Genomic DNA, 20304 nt, shown 5'->3' on the forward strand with positions numbered 1-20304 from the left:
TCAAATTCAGTGCTGTCAAACAGGTGTTGCTAGGTCTGTTCTAATGAACATATGAAATTAAATAATATTTAGTAGCATCTTCCTAAACACAATTAACATGCAAGAATCCATAAAAAGCTTTTTTTTTTAAAATAAGGCTTATTAAATATATTCTCTGAAATCTTACTTATAATCTTGTTTCCTTAACAAACACCTTTAAAAATAACCTATTGTGGAGAGCTAGATTTTACCCTGTTCACACTGAAAAATCAAAAAATTCAACTGGGAGAGACTGAACAAGGTTTTATTATATTAGTTACAGGGCCTTATAAAGATAACATGAGTTGCAATGAGTTACAGTTCAAATAAATTTTTTAAGTTAGAAAATGAGACATCATGTTGATATTAAAGACTTTACATATACTTACTAATGTAAAAAAATAATTTTTTTTTGAAATTGTGGAAGCAGAGTTTTCAAAGAATGAAGTTGTTCAGCTTGTTTTAGAAATGCAGCTGAATGTAATATATACTTAACAAGCTCTAGTTCTACTACCACTACTCCAGTCCAATTATATCATCTTTCTTTAGATCACTGCGAGAGCTTCCTGTTTTCTTATCTACTCCAGCCTATCTGCTGTCCACACAGCAACCAAAGCCATTTATTTCCCTGCTTAAAAATGGTTTCCCAATTCCCTTAGGATTCCCAAGGCACTGGCTCCCCAACCTTATCTGTTGCCAACTCATCCACTGCTCACTATGGCCTGTTCTGTGGAAGCATCGTCCATGGTTTTTCCACCTTCTAAATAAGTGTAAGAGAGCCAAAAAGGAACCACATAAGAGATGTAGTTATCCTCCCCAAAACAATTCCATCATTATGACTCAATATGGAAGTTCTTGACTTGCTGTCATTTTTTTAAAAGATTTCTCTTACTAAAGCTCAACTAATACACATATGTATGCAAGGGATGTCACTTTGCCATTTCTTAATGGGACAAAAAAGAAACCAAAAGTAGAGGGAAGAACATATGAATTAGAAAATTTGATGAAAACAGAGGATAGAAATAACTTGGGTAACTTTAATATTAACTATTCATCAAGGCTAATAATAAAATTAAGAATCAAGAGACATAACAAATCTCCATTATACATCTAACAGCCCTTTATTAAAAAAGTAAAACAAAACTGAATTTTCTTTTAAGAACTACTTTGTCAATAGATGTGTACTGATGTATTCAGCAATATATACATAGAAACTTGAAGGAAAATTCTTATTTTTTGCTATTTTAGAGATGGATGAAAATACATTTTTGACATATAATAGAGTGACATTGTATTCTGGGTAATCTATGGTTTGGGTGTACTGAGAAACAAGATATTAAAATCTCTAAGTCTCTTTGTACATTATCACTTCCGTTGCCAATACTTATGATGTCATTTTATCATTTCAAATGCAAACTTCCTGGGAATCTTACTACTAGCTACCACCTTAGCTGTCATTAATGTGTTGGCTTCCTTACTCTATACTTTTAACTTAAACCTCTATTCTCACATGCGAACATACTCAAGCTGGCTAAAACCAAACTTATTACTTTCCTTCTTAAGATACGATCTTCCCCCCTCAAGTGTTACTTTCATCAGTGAATGGTAGGATCATCTGCTGAATTACCAACATTAGAGATACGGAAATATTTCCTGACTCTTTTCTTTCTCACCCTCCCTACCTGTGAGCATTGGAGGGGTCTCAAGGAGAGTGTTAGTGAAAGCCTAACAGGCTGGAGGAAGTTGTTGGTAAGGGATTATACAAAGGTAAGAAAAATGTTACTGGAAGCTACAGGAAAATCGACTCTTGCTATGTAGGGGCATAAAGTGTAGAAACACTACACTGTAGTCAGTGTACCTAATGAACTAGCTCTGGAGATTTCTAGGAAAAGTACTGAACATGTCACCAAGATTCTTCTCATTGCCTGTGATAAACTAGGAGAGAGATACGCTACAGGAAAATTGTCAATTATAAAGAAGCTTGCTGACTCCAAAAATTAAACTGTTTCTCATTTCCAGACATTTTGGGGACCAAACAATACTGTAATTAAAAAGTGGCTTTCAGGAAGAAAGAAACACAAGACTCTACCATGAAAACATTGTGTGATCATAAAAACACTTGCTAAGACCTCATAAAGATATGAGGTGCTTCACAGACCTTCCAAAGAAACAAAAGACATCCTCAGGACCTTAGGAGTATGCTCTCTCAGATGCTCAGTATTAAGCAATAAGTATTGCTGAGTGTCATCCCTCAGTAACCACAGAGGGAACCCACGGTAGAAAAGGGCTTATCCTTAAGAGATCTTTGGGTGTGATGCGTTTAATACAATATATTCTAAATGACTCCATTTTGTTTTGTTTTTTAAATTATACCACCTTCAACTAAAAATAAACAGACCTTTGGAACCCCAAACTTCTTTGAGCAGGAAGCAGGATGAAGAAAATTACTCAACTGCCAACAAGAGCTACTTTTTATTTTAAAGGAAGGATGACCCATGAAGCAATCAAGAACCCAAATTATGAAGACATGAGCCAAGGGAAACTACTGCCTGGCAGCATGACAGAGTCCCATTTAAAGAATGGGCAACATAGACCTAGGCAGATTTCAAAATTGCTACAGGCTAGTGACTACAGTGTCCCTTCTATTTCAAACTCTTTTGAAAAGTTCACCTACAGCAGTGATGTCTAACCCACCACTGTATGTTGGGCATTTCAAGGACAGATAATTTTTCTCTTCAGTTCATACGTCACTGAATTAAGGTTGAATGCTCTTGAACATTCAAGGAGTTATGTCCAAGGAGTCCCATCTACATCTGGACTTGACTTAGATGAAGAAACCTGGGATGTCAAATTTATGATATAATAAAATAAGAGGAGTAATACTGGATAAGAGGTTAAGTGAATTTTGCATATGGGAGAAATATGGACTGTATAGACAGCAGACATATGATGGATCCTGTTTTCCAAAGATGGCCACCACAATGTATCTACTCCCAAGTACTCATCTTACAATGTGACAGCGACACTCTACTCATGTAGTAATGTAGATGAATTTCCGCATCCCTCGAACCTGGATGAAACTCTGTGACTGCCTCAATCAATATAGCTCAGTAGAAGTGATATCATGTGACTTCATAAGTTAGGTCATTAAAATATCTTGCACTTGCACCTTGTTCCATTATGAAACTCAATCTTATAACTTAGCTACCCTGTTTTGAGGAAGCAGGTCACAAGAATAGGCCAGATGTAGGTACTGTGGTCAACAACCCCAACTGAAATTCTAGGCAACATACAGCATCAAGCACCATACAGGACAGGAAAGCTTTGAGATGATTCAAGCCCCAGCCACTGTCTTAACCACAACCTCATAAGAGACCCAAAGTGAAACTAAGTATATCACAGTCAATCCTTTAAACTGTGAGAGATACAAGTAACTGTGATTGTTTTAAGCCAAGGTGTAGTATGATTCATTTCTAACAGTAGATGAGAGGTACAATATCCAACCCAACACCAAGTTCTTTCTTATCCCTAAATAACTCAAATTCATCAGCTTCTCTTTATCTTATTAACACCAGCCTATAACATCACCTAAAATATTTTATGTTATTGTTTACTTAAATTAAACTTCTCTAAAGGGAAGAGAACATGTCTTTATCTCCAACATCTAGCACAGTGCTTGGTATATAGTAGACCCTGGAAAAATTATGGCAAATGGTCAATTAGTGAAAATGCACAGTAAAAACCAGTGTTAGTGACTTCATTACAAATTCAAAGAACCATATTTGTTAAGCAGATTGGAATAGCTTTTTCTACTTACATTGCATAAGGCACCATAGCGAAGAATAGATAGTAAAGAATGTACATGACTTTCACTGGTAAAATATAGCCTGGTACGAACATGACGTTCAGGAGACAGAACACCTCTGGAATACCTAAAGTTAGCAGCAGACAATGTTAGAACATGGCCATCTAGTCAAAACTTAAGTTTTGAAATTACTTGGTAAAAATAAAATTTAATCTTACTAGAAGTGAAAGACTGTACTAAGTGAATCTTTCCCTCTTCCAACCACAATGGAGGGGTTATCTTAGTAGATATTCCTCTAACATGAAGATTAACTAGAACTAATTGGGACCTCTGAGATTAGTTAATCTAATCTAAAAGGAGTTAATACTAACCAAGTTCACTGTAAATGGGTCATTTTAGCTTCTCTAATAGCAATGACAAAGGTCATAGCCCTAAAGAAACTCACCAATATTTATGCTGTTGACTAGGGTAAACACTGACAATCCCATGTGAAGAGGACATATATCCCCTTTCCCTGTTCATCTCAGTTTTTCCTCAGTTGGGAGCCCTCAAGAACCTTGGTGGGAAGTCAACTGTTGGAGTACCTAGGTAATCCTTATTTCCACAGTGCACTAAGTGACACATTCCTGATTTCTTCACAGGAACATTAGGTTTGAAATACGAAAAAACAGACGCCTATAGATTTAAATACCAGTACAGTCTCTTACACAGGGTGGAGTTTATTTACAGTGTCATCATCTTGTGTCCTCTGGAGGTCTGAGCGAATTTTTCTAACTAGAGGAGTACAGTAGCCTTTGGCAATCTCCAGTTTTTCAGCTTTAGTTATACCATATTCCTGAGCAGAAAATACATGTTATTAGAAAAAAGATATAATGACAAAGCACTCTAATAAATGTACTGCTAAATTAACTCTTACATTCTAGTAAGAGACAAATATCTTTAGAAAACTTTTTATGAACATTACAAAATTCCTACTTTATATTTTTTGCAACTACAGGTATAGTATCCTAAAACTATTACGTATAATTGGAAAATTTTTTTGGTAGAAGTGAAAAAAAAGCAAGTGGTTTTTGAAGGGGAGGATGAATGGATGAATGTAATCTTTATGGATAGTACTTCAACTCAATCCTAAGGTTTTAAATGTAGAAACAATCCTAAAAGAAAGATGGATTAAGGATATAAACACTAAAGCAAAGAAAACATTCAATAAACCTATGAAAAGAAATATAAATGAAACAATGAGATTTTGTTTATTTGAATGTCAAAGACTAAGAAGGCTAACAGATCATTTAAAAGACTTTGGCTAATACTTTTAAAGACTTACCTAGTGGTGAGCAAAAATCTAATGAAATTCATCAAATTTAATGACTTCAATAATAATTATGAGTTAATTAATTTTACAATGAGGAATTACAATATGGAATGTTAAGAAAACATAATCATAGTAATAATTATAATAAAAATTACAGTTCAAAGAGGTAGATTAGAAAATGACCTGATATGTAAAGAGAAAAAGCTGTGATAGGTAAAGAGAAAAAGAGGGAGAAAGGCAAAGAAAGCAGAAAATGGAGAGGGAGTGACAGAGAAAGAAAAGAGAGAGTAGAGATGAGGGTAGAAACAGGCATGCCCTCTTTCTTCAAATTCATTCTAGGATACCTGAATTTAAAGGCTACTTCCTAGTATCAGGTACTTTCTAGACAGCAAAAACTCTATACGGGTAATAGATTTGAAAACTGTCAAATAAAGAAAACACTGACTAATTACAGATGGAAGGCCCATGAAAATAGGACTTCTTGGAGTCATTTACCTTAAACTAAAGCTTGGTTGCTTCAATAATCTTGCCAGTATAGATGACTGTGAAATGGGTATGCAAAAAAGATATATATGTAATTGTATATGTGTAAATTAAAGAAAAATGTTGAAATTAAAAATTATCAGACGGGAATCCTCAGGTGGTTCAGCGGTTTGGTGCCTGCCTTCGGCCCAGGGCGTGACCCGGGAGACCTGGGATTGAGTTCCACATCAGGCTCCTTGCATGGAACCTGCTTCTCCCTCTGCCTCTCCCTCTATCTCTCTGTGTCTCTCATGAACAAATAAATAAAATCTTAAAAAACAATCATCGGACGAAATTTTTTTTGTGTTGTTAGCAAGGAACGAGGAAACGGGTACTCTCAAACACTGTTTAACTGGAAGAAAACTGGTAAAAGATTTCTGGAGCTACAGAAATAGTCTTGAGTATATATAAAGATGTGTAAAAAGAGTGAAAGAAATGAAGAATCCAGATTCTCAAATATGAAATTCTCAAATATAAATTATTTAACCAAATAATTATTTAACCATTTAGCCAGTAGAAGTAATGAGGTACATATAGCTTGAATGATATGGAAAGAAGTTCTTGGTGCTAAGTGAAGGAAAAAAAAAATCAGTTTGTAAAAGAATATAGTATGCTTTTCCCAGTTTCATTTTTGCAAAGAATATATTTGTTACATGTATTGAGAAAAATTCTATCTTCATGAATTTAAAAGAAAAATCCTTTAAGAATTTTCTAAAGCATTAAAATGTTTTTCCCTAGTTAGTAATATCAGTGATTTTTTTTTGTTGCTATTTCTACATTTTCTAATTTTACACAAAGATATATAAATTTTGTAATGAAGGAATTTTTTTCCTTTAACACACTGACGTATTTTGTTCACCTGCCAACACCAACTAGTATCAAATAATTAATTTTTAGATATCCTAGTTCTCCTATGTAATTACACCATTTCTGCCATAAACAGAACTAATTAAAATACCACATGAAGCTATATGAAAGCTTATTATGTGGTTATATTTAATGAGAATATCGATGGACTTTATGTGGCAAATGCTAGTATGAACATTCTTCTCTGCATTTCATAACCCACAAATAACTAAACAAATTGTCTTCAAACTTTCATAAGTGTGATGGCAGTTAAAAGAACCTCAGTACGAGATTTAGTCTTGAGTTCTTATCTACCACCATCCCATCATGTCTATTTTAAAGTATTGTTTGTAAGCCATGACCTTTATTTGATGAAAATTGAGACTGGTTAAAAAGTGGAAAGTTAATTCTATCATAGCAAAAGTATCTGTAATTAATTAAAATTAGTTTAGCCGTTAAATAAAATAATAAACACTGTTCTATTTAAGCTTAACTATGATTAGAATTATATAATTCACATAGTATAGATGTAAGAACTAATCAATTCAATGTAAGCATAGACATTTTTAGAGGCATAACAACACTTGGAAGTATACCAGAGAATATACCCATTTTTCTTGCACAGATAATAATATTTTCTAATTCTAAATTAGTATATTCTAAACAAGTCAAAATTTTCATTATTTGACAGAATCATCAAGTCTCTAAGCTTGAAATATTCTTTATTTCCTTGAGAGTTAAGTAGGCAAAATTTTCATTTTTTCCCATTATAAACTGTACTATCATTATAATTACCATAAATACATTTATAATTTTTAGTTTAAATGATTGAAAATGCCTGCATTTTATCCACAGTTCTGGATTTATGAAGGCTAAAGTAACAAAGCAAAACAATATTTACTGGACTGAATTCAACACTCCATTAAAAGAAGAAGAAATTCCAACTTTTTCCATAGTAAGGAACGACAAACAGAAAAGTTAGGGAGTTAAGCCTAAAGCTGTCCTCTCCTTAAGTTATACTCTCAGAAATACAGGAAAGCATGTAAAAAGATCTCTTACTTTTAAAGTTATAACTTTACTCAAATGTAATTATGAATTTACCAAAAATAAGACTGATGCTTGTAAGCTTGAACAAAATGTTGTCTGAAATATCCTAACATTTCAAAGATAAATAATTTAGCCAAGCAAGAAATTCTGAAGGTGTCTTCAAGTAAGTTCTCAAAATGTTGATATCTAAATTAACTGAATCCAAAGATAATTATTGTAATAAAGACTGAGAACAGTTGAGCATGACAATTACTTTAAAAGATATAAATGATGTTTCAAATCTTCCAAACTCATTATCATTTTTACTGATTGTTCTAATTATACTACTTTAAAAAATTCATTATAAATATTTAAGTTATAAGGAGATAGTAAGAAATTTCTTCAGGGATATAAGCAATAAACCTGAAATACATACAGGATACATAGGAGAAATTAACATCTAAAACCCTATTAACACCTGAGTATATTTTTACGCCCAACTCTTAGAAACCAACTTTTTAGTCCCAATTCTAGAACATTTAGTATCCAGAACTGAGAAACGAGAGATTAAATAATTCATGTAACAAAACAGACAAGATTATATGGTAACAAATCATTTGTGTATTTAGCCACTGAGGTGGAAAGTTAGGATATACTGAAAATCTACTCTGAAGAATACATACAGCCACACTTAATGTTTAAGACTGTCATATTTACAGTTTACCTAAAAAGCATACCTTTAAATAATCTTCATTGAAAGAATGAGTATAACTAACATGCACTGAGCCTGGACTAATGTCAAAGCAATCCAAAACAACGAAAAACACCTGGATCTTATTTGTACTTCCAAGACAAACTAATTATATGGTTAGCAGAATTAATAGCAACCATTCCGGGACACCTGGTTGGCTCAGATGGTTAAGCGTCTGCCTTCAGCTCAGGTTATGATCTCAGGGTCCTCGGATCGAGCCCCACATTGTGGGGGGGGTCCCTGCTCAGTGGGGAGTCTGCTTCTCCCTCTCCTGCCCCTTCCCTGCTCATGCTCACTCTCACTCTCTCTCTCTTTCCACCCCCCTCAAATGAATACATAAAATCTTAAAAAAACAAAACAAAAACAAAACAGCAACCACTATTTTCAGAATAGTTAAGAAAAATCTGAATAAATTCTATCTTGAATTTTATTAACAAAGATGAGTCCAACTTAATTAACTTCAGGGTTATAATCAAACCTGTGTTGACTCAATGACTATATATTGCAGCTAAAACTGAGTATGCAGAATTAAGTGTGTTCACTTTGATGATAATCTTAAAATATCTTACTCTATAAAACTTTTTATTCTGTAAAATTATATCTCTCTCTTTTTTAGATTTGTTTATTTCAGAGAGAAAGAGAGAGCACATGCACCTATGGAGAGGGGCAGAAGGAGTGGGAGACAAGCAAACTCCCTGCTAGGAAGTCTGATGTGGGGCTTGATCCTAGGACCTTGAGATCATGACCTGAGCTGAAATCCAGAATGCCTCTAAATTACTTTTGCAGAATAAAACTTCTCTTCCATTTAGTAAAAAGAAGTTGTCAGATAATAATTCCTTGTTTGCTAAGTCAGTGTTTTTTCTAAGTAGATACTTTGATCTACTTTTTAAATAATTCATTTTGCAAATCACCGAATCAAAAAATATACTTAAGATCATCTATATTATACATCTGACCAAACAAATACTGTTCTCAGGCTGAAAGAATAAGCTAATCCTTAACCTGTACACAAATAATTATAGGTAAGTTGTACACTGTCTGAATTTCCAGTTTTTCAACGTCTATAGTTTTTCCTGAATTTTCTGTGAATATTAAGAAAGGGACACTGATACATTAGCTATTTTTATTTGTATTTTTAAGAAAGGCTACTTTGGTTCAGCATCTTCATATTTTTCATGTATTCCATTTTTTTTCTGCTTTTTAACTTCGGTTCATAGTTGGATATCTGATCTACTCCAATCTTCTCTTTACAATATCCAAATAATCTTTAATAGTTGAGTTGAAAACAAGTCCCAAAAGGGAATCTGGAATCATTTTCTGCTATGTTCTGTAACTCACTTGTTTTGTCACTTGTCTTTTCATTATCAAGCTGATTCTCTGCCTAATTACATTTCTATTATTTAAGCTTTGGTTACACCTTTTTTATAAATCTTATAAATGAAAAGACTCATGACTTACAATCTTCCAAAAATAACTTACACTTTGACCTCTAAGTAATTAGTATTTGATTCTTGATTTTGGTTCAGGTCATGATTGCAGGGTCATGAGATTGAGCCCCATGTTGAGTTCCATGTTGGGCATGGAGCCTGCTTAATATTCTCTCTCTTCCTCTCCCTCTGCCCCTCCCTCCTTGCTCTTTCTTAAAAATATTTTTTTTTCAAAATGCTTGTACATAAAATAAAAAGACTTGTAAAATTTACATAGGGCCACAGCTACCTTTTGCTCCCACTCCCCAGATACTTCATAGCACAGAATTGGTACATAATAAGTAGCCAATAAATATTTAAGTAATATATTCCATCCTGTTTTCAGTCGTCTTGTTAGTATATTATTTTTCTTTAGGAATATGAATTCTTAAGTTTTAAAGGCATTATAATCAAACTATTAGAAAATCAAGTAATGATTTAATACAATAAAAAGTCTGATTTAAAAAAACAAACAAACAAACAAACAAACAAAAAAGTCTGATTTATAAATTCATAATTACTTTCCTGTTAAAAGTTATGGGTTTTATAGAGATGAAAACCACTATCTTTTATCCAGTGATAGACATTTTAAAAGAAGCTACAGAACACTGTAAGAAAATTGATCCTAGATTTACTCACCTGAGGGATAACAATATCTGCTAATGCCTTCGAAAGCCTATATAATTCCATTGTATTTTCTAATTTCAAGGAACCATTATGCTGGACATCGTATTTTATACAGTCATATATGTCAGGGATTTTACTAATGTCATATCTTCCATTCTTTGTTTTAAAGTCTTTCTCCAACTTGGACCATCTACGTAGCATAAGCTCTAATGTTTCACTATGGTAAAGCTGAATATCTAAAACAACATAACATATTTAACATATTAAACTTAGAATCAGAGTAAAGGTATATACTTAAAAAAAGGTATATACTAAAAAACTGATAATCAGAATTTTTTAAATGTCAGAGGTAGAACTATTAAGAAGGAAGGGAATGATACTATAGGCATATACCATTAGCAACCATATATTCTGTAGACTTAAATAAAAGATATATATAATTGGCTTAGGACTTCGGTTTATAAAAGGCCTTTCCTTATGTTACACATTTCAATAATCAGAGGAAAAAGAATAACAATTATAACAAAACTCTTTTAAGGCTATTTTCAATTCTGAATTTTAAATACTATTTTCTTACTATATTCACAGAACTAACAGGATAGTCTCTAGCAGAAAAGAACATTAGGAATTAAACAGCTCAGAGGATTTATTTTTATCAGTTAAAATCCTAGATTTCAAAGTTGCCCAAGTTAATCTGAGAGTTAGAGTCCAGATCATCTTCCTATTGCTTGTTTCTTATTATGCTATTTGCTTCTAACTATATGGCAATGCTACAGAATTAATAGTAATATTTTACTATCTTTTTCATGCTATCATGGGGAAAAGAAACTATAACCTATTATAAGCTATTATTCTTTTGTTGCACGTATGTTAACTCATACCTTGAATAGTATGAGGGGCTTAATTTCTTAAGATTGATGCATCTTATTTAAAATGTTTATAGTAATTGGATAATAATTTTCATTTGTTTCACATTCAAAGGAACATATATTTACCTGATGATTTGGGATCTTCCATTCGATGTCTGATTTGAGAAGTCAAACTTTGTATCAAGGAATAAACTTTATCACAAGTCTTCACAGGATTTTTAATTAAATGCATTGATTTGATAAGAGAAATGCTTCCGGATGGAGTAAGCTATAATGAGGAAAGTATAAATTTTACATCTAGTTATGCCTAATTGTCTAAAAGATCAATATACAAAATTTTCCAGTAGCTGGAGACCAATTCCATATCAAAACTGAAAATGACCCCTAAAATATAGTAATAAGATCAAAAAGGAAGTAAAAATCTCAGAATTTAACATTAAAAAATAGTAATTATTAATAATCATGAGAGTACTCACAGAGAAAATTTAACAGAACTACTCTTACAATGAAATTTTATTCTTACAATGACAAATTGCTGACTCAATATGGTTCTAACCATTCGACATATATTTACATGCAATTTCCCTAAGATGCTATTACTATCGCCATCTTCCTTCAGATGAGGTATTTAACACTTGCCTAAGATCAAGCCAATAGTACGTCAAGAGTGGGAGAAAAGAAGCAGGTGGTCCGGCTATAGATCTGGTCCTCTTAAAGATCATGCTAATGCCTTTGTGATGAGATTTTCTTAATAAAATCTATTAACAACAACATAGTTTCAAATTCCAGTTTTGATACTTAGCATGGCGAGTTATTTTATCCCATTAAGTAAGTTTCTTTAAAGTTCATAAAGTGAATTACACCTATTATTACAAACTAGTTAGTTTGGATCAATCTAACCATCAAAGAAAAGTAAAAATTCTGGGCAAAGAACTTCTGTATTTTTGCTGTAAGGTATCCAAGAGATAACACGGTAAGAAACTAGGAGAGCAAATCTTATAGGTTACAGATCCAGAGAATGATCCTGGCATTTAGGTCTACTTTGGCACTGGAGACATTTGTTGATTCTGAATAGACAGAAGAGAAGTAGAGTTTTAACAGTCTTGTTAGGTTAACGGACAAAAGTCAAGTCTAAGGTTCCCAAAAGTAGAACTTGGAAAGCTATGCATATAAGGTTTGAAAAAAAAAAAAGAGGAATCAGATGCAAACCAATCCATGAGCAAACTGCAGACCATGTTCAAGTCAACTCTTGGCTCAGAAAGATCTGTTCTGGGGATGCCTGGGTGGCTCAGCAGTTGAGCGTCTGCCTTCGGCTCAGGGTGTGATCCCAGAGGGCTGGGACCAAGTCCCACATCAGGCTCCCTGCATGGAGCCTGCTTCTCCCTCTGCCTGTGTCTCTGCCTCTTTCTCTGTGTTGCTCATGAATAAATGAAAGGAAGGAAGGAAGGAGGAAGGAAGGAAGGAAGGAAGGAAGGAAGGAAGGAAGGAAGGAAGGAAGGAAGGAAGGAAGAAAGAAAGAAAGAAAGAAAGAAAGAAAGAAAGAAAGAGAGAAAGACCTGTTCTGAAACTGGACTAAGGCAATCTTAGATTGCTATGTCAACAAGGCATGGAGCAGGAACAAATTAAGAAAACTTCACTGGAAGATAGTATAATCTTAAGATAATTTAATTTCCACAAACAAATATGCACCCATTATTCAAGATATTCAGGCACGAAAGAAAACAGGATGGTATATGAATGACAAAAGGCAGACTAAACAACAGAACAGAACCTAGGTATAAGAATGATAAAAAAAAAAAAACAAAAAATGAGGAAACCTAATTTAACAGATACATGCAGCCCTATATCTACTGCAGCATTATTTACAATAGCCAAATTAGGAAAGCAGCCCAAGTATAAACATATAGATGTAGACACTGGATAAAAAAAGATATGGTGTATACAGACACACACACACACACACACACACTCACACACACTCATATTATTCAGCCACGAAAAAGAATAAAATCTTGCCATTTGCAACAACGTGGTTAGATCTAAAGAGTATAATGTTAGGTGAAATAAGTCAGAGAAAGACAACTACCACATGATTTCACTCATATGTGGAAGTGAAGATACAAAACAAATGAAGAAAAAAAAAGGGACAAACCAAAAGAACCACTCTTAGCCACAGAGAATAAATTGATGGTTACCAGGGTAGAGGTGTGTGGGGGGTAAAATAGGTAATGGGGATTAAGAATACACTTATCATGATGAGCACTGAGTGATGCACAGAATTGCTGAATCCCTATATTGTATACCTGAACTAATAAAACAGTGGAATATTGGATTTAAAAAGAAAACAATATCAAAATAAAACAACTGAAAATGAGGAAACTTTCTGTATTCAAAAAAAGTAAACACTAAAAACAAAAAAATGCAAATTACTGAAAAAAATGACAAATTATATATTAAAAAAGCAAAAAGAAACTCTAGGATTGAAAAATGTACTGGCTGAATTAAAAGCACATTGAATACAGCTGAAGAGAGATTTAATAAATTGGAAGACTAGTGAGAAAATTTTATCGGTAATGAAGTATAGAGATCAAAGGACAAAAAAAAAATTTTAAAGGATAAGAGAAGAGAAAGTTCTAACAAACATGTATTTAAAGACCCAGAAGAAGGTAACAAATGTTACATTAAAGACAAAAACAAAACAAAAGAACAAAAAAAAAAGACCTTCCCCAAACTGAGACTACAAATCCAAGAATCTTAATCAGCTACTAGCAGGATAAATTTTAAAAAGCAAACTACAATCTACAACTAAACATACAAGAGAAAAATTGCTGAAAATCAAAGTTAAAGATGTTCAAAGTGGCCAGGAGTAAAAAAATAAATAAAAGATTATCTTCAAAGGTACAACAATAAGATCAACAAACGACTTCTCAAGGGAAACAGTATAAGCTAAGAAGATGGTGAAGCAGTACCTTCAGTGCAATGAAAGAAAATAAATGTTACCCTAGAACTTTATAACCAGTGAAAATATTCTATGAGAGTAAAGTTGAGGGGCATCTGGGTGGTTCAGTTGGTTAAGTGCCCATCTCTTGATTTCGGCTCAGGTCATCATCTCAGGGTTTTGAGACTGAGCCTCAGGTCAGGCTCCACACTGGGTGTGGAGTCTGCTTAAGATTATTCCTCTTCCTGGACGCCTAGGTGGCTCAGTGGTTGAACACCTGCCTTTGGCTTGGGTTGTGGTCCTGGGGTCCTGGGATTGAGTCCCGCATCAGGTTCCCTAAGGGGAGCCTGCTTCTCCCTCTGCCTCTTGGTCTCTCATGAATAAATAATCTTAAAAAAAAAGATCCTCCTTCTTCCTCTGCTCCTCCTCACACCAACCCCTTTCTTAAAAAAAAAGTAAACTTGAAATAAAAACATCTTCAGATAAACAAAAAAGAATTCACCACCAGAAGACTAATACTGACAATTAATTTGGTTGTTCAGACAGAAGGAAAATGGTCTTAAATGGAAACTATGAACTTCAGAAAGAATGAAAGGTAATTTAAAGGGCACATGTGGGGCACAGTCAGTTAAGTGCCCAATTCCTGATTTCAGTTCAGGTCTTGATTTCAGGGTAGTGAGTTTAAGACGTGCATGGAACCCAAGCCTAGTGTGGAACCTATTAAAACGAAACAAACAAAAAAAACGAAAAAGGGTGAATTAATGGGCAAATCTAAATAAAAAACTCCTTGCATAAAATAATAAAAGTAATATTGTATAGCTTAAAAGATACAAAATTAAAATAATATTAAGAGCATATAAGTTGCAGGCTTAGCTAAATGTTACAAGAATTTTAAAGCTCACTTCTAAATGTGTGGTCTAAGGACTAGCAGGCATTGGCATGAACTGAAAGCTTATTAGAATGGGAATCTTAGTCCCTATCTCAGATGTGAAGAATCAGAATCTGCATTTTTAACCAGACTCCAGATAATTCTTAGGCCAAGTTAACATTTGAATAGTATTTTTCTAGAGTCCTTGTATTGTCCAGGAAGAGTAAGAGCACCATGTATGTAAACATCTAACTTTAAGAAGTCATAGAAACCTACAGTTATCTCTAGGGTTAATGACAAAACAAATAATAAAATCAAATATAATTTTTAAGCTAACAGAGAAATAAGTAAATAAAAAGTACCATCTTCAACAAAGGAAGAGAGAAAAATAAAAAAGGCAGTATAAACATAAAGTACTTGAAAATCTAGTGGATTCATACGTAGATTTATCAATCACTTATAATGTAAATAAAACTGCTCTAAAGATTTTCATAATACATTTTTAAAAATCCTGGCTATATGCAGGTTGTAATAGATACACCTAAAAATGTAATTCCAGGATGATTCAAAGTAAAATGATAAAAAAGATATACAATGTAAAACCAAATAAAAAGGGGGAAGAAACTGTTGTTGCTATATTAACTGCAAACTTTGAGGCAAAAAGTACCGATGGAAATACATCATTTCTAAATTTGTATCTATCCAGTAACAGGCATCAAATATGTAAAGATTAGAAGAAATACAAAGATGGGAAAATCCACAATTAGAGTGCAAAATTTTATTTTATTTTTAAAGATTTTACTTATCTGACAGAGAGGGAGAGAGTGAGCACAAGCAGGGGGAGTGGCAGGCAGAGAAAGAGAAGCAGGGAATGCCTAGCAGGGAGCAGAATGCAGAATGTAGAGCTTAGCAGAAGCAGAATGCTTAGCAGGGAGCCCAATGTAGGGCTTGATCCCAAGACACTGGGATCATGACCTACACCTAAGGCAGACACTTAACTGACTGAGCCATCCAGATGCCTCAATTTTACAAAACATTTAATTAAAGATATGTACACAAATTCTTTCCCCAAAATAGGACTTCCTATCTAATTTTATTAAACTAGCATAATCCTGATACTGAAAGAGGACTAAGACATAAGAATATAAATGTGAAGGTCAATCTGACTCATGTACATTGATATAAAACTCCTAACCAAAAACAGTAAACCCAAACCAGTGAGATATATTAACAAGAACAACAAAATACGTACACACATATATATAAGTTGAATTTATTCTAGGAACCAAGATAGCTTTACATCTCCCAAAAATCATATGATGCAACAGATGAAAAGGAAATCATGATAAAAATCAGGAACTTTTCATTTAGCAAAACAGGAACAAAATGGAATTTCCTCATTTCAAAAAGGAATAATTATTTAAAAAAAGAATAATTATTAAAAGATCTACAGAAAACATATTTAATGGACAAGTATTAAAGCTTTCTTTGAGAACATGGACAAGAAATGTTACTCCTATTTAACAGTTTTCAGGGTGCTAATTACTGAATTCAGACAAGAAAAATAATAAACAAGATGAGAAAGGAAGAAAAAACTTGGGGGCATGCGCCTTTAAAAGATAAAGAAAAGGGGATCCCTGGGTGGCTCAGCGGTTTAGCGCCTCTATGTCTCTCATGAATAAATAAATAAAATCTTTAAAATAAAAAAAAAAGATAAAGAAAAATCCACAGATAAGTTATTAAAGTAATAAATGAGCTCAATAAGGTTGATGCATTTTATAAAGTCAATATTAAGAAGCTATTTCTACATAGTAAGAGGATAAAATTTTTAGAGGTAGTATTTACAACAGCATTAAAAATACATTAAAAGATGTAAATTTTCAGAAACTACAGATTTGATCCATGTAAGTCAATACTGCAACAGGATTTTTGACAGTTTATTTTAAAATTTATATGGAAATGAATGAAAAGCCCAGATAATCTTGAAAAAGGACCCATATAGGACTCAGGAGATCTTATTCAGTGGCACAGGATCAAGGAAAGAATATAGTGTAGAAATAGACTACACTATATATATTATAAAGACTACTTAATGGGGAAAGCACAGTCTTTCAGTATGTGGTGCTGAAATATCAGCATGTATATACAATTGGGCAAAAATCAACTGTGTCATCCTTTCCTTGTAGCACACACAAAAATCAATTTTAGTGGATTACAGATAAACATGAAGGGCAAAACAGTAAAGGTTACAGAAGATCATACATAAAAACATCTTATGACCTCTAATTAGAAAAAGATATTATAAGCTATACATTAAAATATGCTAATCACAAAGGGGAGTGGGAGATTCAGGCATCCAGTTACTGAACGAGCAAGTCATGGGGATAAACGGTACAACACAGGGAATACAGTCAATGGTATTATAATAGCACTTTATGGTGACAGATGATGGCTACACTTGTGGTGAGCATAACATAACATATAGTCTTATCTGTCTTATCACTGTGTGGTACACTTGATATTAATGCAACATTGTGTGTCAATTATACCTAAATAATTAAAAAAAAAGAAAAAAGATATTAGACAACATAAAAAATGCAGTGACCATAAAGGAAAAAATTAAACTTAGAATTCATGAAAAATAAGAACCTCTGCTTATTGAAAGACACCATAAAGGGTCATAGTAGTATTTAGAACACATATAAAGAGCTTACAACCAAAATAATTTAAGAACATCTACCACTCACTAAGAAAAATGCAGACAAGCAGTAGGAAAAAAAAAAGGGGGCAAGAGACTTGAAGAGAAGGCCTCATAAAATGGTATCTAAACAGTCAAAAATATTAAAACCACACCAAGCTACTATTACACATCCATCTTCACAGTGGCCAAAACTGAATAGTCTGAGAATACCAAGAAGAGAGATCATTTAGAATAACGATTATTCTCATGGACTTCTGGTGCAAGTGTAATTTGGTTTAATGACTTTGGAAAACAGTTTGACATTGTCTGCTAAAAGTGAAGCATAAGCAAACTGTGAGTCACAATAATTCCAGTCCTAGAATGTGACTAAGATAATGTATGCTCATATGCAGTAGGAGCTATACAGGACAGTCATAACAGTATTAATCATAAGAGCACAAAACTGTAATAACAGTACAAAGTATATACAAATTTTAGTGCATTCATAAAATAGAACATGGGTCATCAAACTATGTCCTACAGGCCAAATGTGGACTGTGGCATAGCCCAAAAGCAAAGAATAGTTTTTACATTTTTAAAAGGTCGTTAAAAAACAAAAAGAATATGCAACAAGAAACCATATGTGACCCACAAAGCCTAAAATTTACTATCTGGTCTTTTACAGAAAAAGTCTGCCAATCCCTCAAATAAAATGTTACATAGGTGTAATGAGTGATTAACCACAGAAATTCTCAAAAATATGAGTGAATATCACAAACACAATATTGAGCAAAAGAAGCCAAACATAAATGAAAACCTACTCTATTGCATGAAGTTTAGACAACAGCCAAAAATGAGATCACAACAGTTGGGTCTAAATCTAAATCTAAATCTAAATAATCTAAATCTAAATCTAAATAAGTTTTCTTGATATGAGAAGCCTACAAAAAAGAGCAATATAAAGCCAGGATAGTAATTATTTCTAGGATGTTGGAAAGGAGTTTCAATTGAGAAGGGACACACAGGGGTCAGAAGTGTCCCACTGTTCTATTTCTGTATCTGGATGGTACCTACAGGAGTATTTGCTTTAAAATACAATAGGATCTAAGCTTATGTTTTATATACTTTTCTGCATGTGTGTGATATTTCACAATGTAAAAGTTTGCTAAGACCCACCTTTTCATAGTCTTCAGCAGTAAAATCTCTATCTTTCTGAAGTATTTCATGAAGTCTTGCTTTCACACGTTGCTGACAACTGCTCAAAGAGTCACTGTCACTATCCAAAAGACCATTCATATTTGCACTCTTTACCATCTGAACAAGAATGGGTGTAAGCTCTCCTTCTAGAGCTAGGAGCCCCTAAACATATTAAATAAAGGCAACACAGATTTTAACGTTAGTATACAAATTAACAGAAAGTATTATAATAATTACTTTGTTACATGCTGAATTTCACAGGGTATTAGCTAACTATTTGCAATAAACAAACCTTACTAATAATATAGCTAATCTACCATTTCAGGACTAGAGTTCGAAATTTCAAATTCAGAATATTTAAATATTTAAAATATTTGCCTTGGCAAAATATCTTTTAAAATGTAATATTAGACAACATTTCTACTAATTTTTTAAAAAATTATTTATACCTTTGCAAAAGCAGCCGCAGTCATCTGGACTCGTCCCTCATCAGAGGCATATATTTTGAGGTCATGTCGGTAGGTACTATGTAATCTAAGTAAACCACAACCAGGAAATCCTGCATAATCTCCTGAAAATAAATACTCAAATCACTTAAGCTATATTTTTGTCTCACTATATTTCTATAAATATTTAGTAAGATCTCAAAATAAATGAAGATTTGAAAACATAATGCATAGACTTAGCCAAATTAAAGAAACTCCAAATTACCTTGACCTCCAGGATACATACACCTGAAAGCTCTTCCAAGTTCTTCAGCCTGGACCCTGCCTGCAGGAGTTAGTTCTCCTCCCCATTTTAGAACCAAAAGTAAGGATGGTTCTTCTCTTCGGCTGTCTAAGATACATGTGAATGGATAAAAGGCAAATGTCAAGTTTGGTTCTTTTACAAAGACACATTTCAAGATGAATTTTTTCTTTGTTCTATCTTCTGCAGTGGAATATAGCTTTTACATACATTATTTTGTTCCTCTGAACATACCTACCTTTTTAGGCCTTTGCTTCTGTCACGAACACTCTTTGCTAATTTCCTCTACTTGTTAAAATCTTACTAAAACTTCAAAACCTCTTCCATACTTTAGGAAGAAGGCTCTTTCCCAGTTCTCTGAAAGAATTGTTTCTACCTTCCCTGCTTTCATAGTGATATGGCACCAATAGTATTTGCCCAATATATTTAATTTACTTGTGCTAGTGATGCTAGATTAAGAGCTCCTTGACCACGGGATGAGATTTTGTCTTTACATCAAGAATCTCACATAAAAGGTAATGATAGCTGAAGTGAAGATGTATACATTTTTATGATTCACATTTTTATGATGAGGAATCAACGACTTGCATAATTTTTAGGAAGACGTGAGATCAGAAAGCCTAAAATTTGTT

General features: G+C 33.3%; 1 protein-coding gene across 31 annotated transcripts in view; it reads right to left on the reverse strand.

Annotated features, from left to right (window-relative positions):
* Positions 1-20304, reverse strand: part of PPIP5K2 (diphosphoinositol pentakisphosphate kinase 2) — a 101503-nt gene that overhangs the window by 53654 nt on the left and 27545 nt on the right. For 27 of the 31 annotated variants that reach the window (XM_077862821.1, XM_077862998.1, XM_077862966.1 and 24 more), the window contains 7 exons: positions 19637-19762; positions 19375-19496; positions 18905-19087; positions 11369-11510; positions 10386-10609; positions 4531-4658; positions 3836-3950 (listed from right to left, as the gene is read on the reverse strand). In XM_077862821.1, coding sequence (XP_077718947.1) covers positions 3836-3950; positions 4531-4658; positions 10386-10609; positions 11369-11510; positions 18905-19087; positions 19375-19496; positions 19637-19762 — 1040 coding nt within the window. The remainder of the gene's footprint in view (positions 1-3835; positions 3951-4530; positions 4659-10385; positions 10610-11368; positions 11511-18904; positions 19088-19374; positions 19497-19636; positions 19763-20304) is intronic. The other 4 variants (XM_077862999.1, XM_077862948.1, XM_077862889.1 and 1 more) reach the window with 1 other exon arrangement.

This window comes from Canis aureus, chromosome 2 (genome assembly GCF_053574225.1).
Source record: "Canis aureus isolate CA01 chromosome 2, VMU_Caureus_v.1.0, whole genome shotgun sequence".
Classification (NCBI taxonomy): domain Eukaryota; kingdom Metazoa; phylum Chordata; class Mammalia; order Carnivora; family Canidae; genus Canis; species Canis aureus.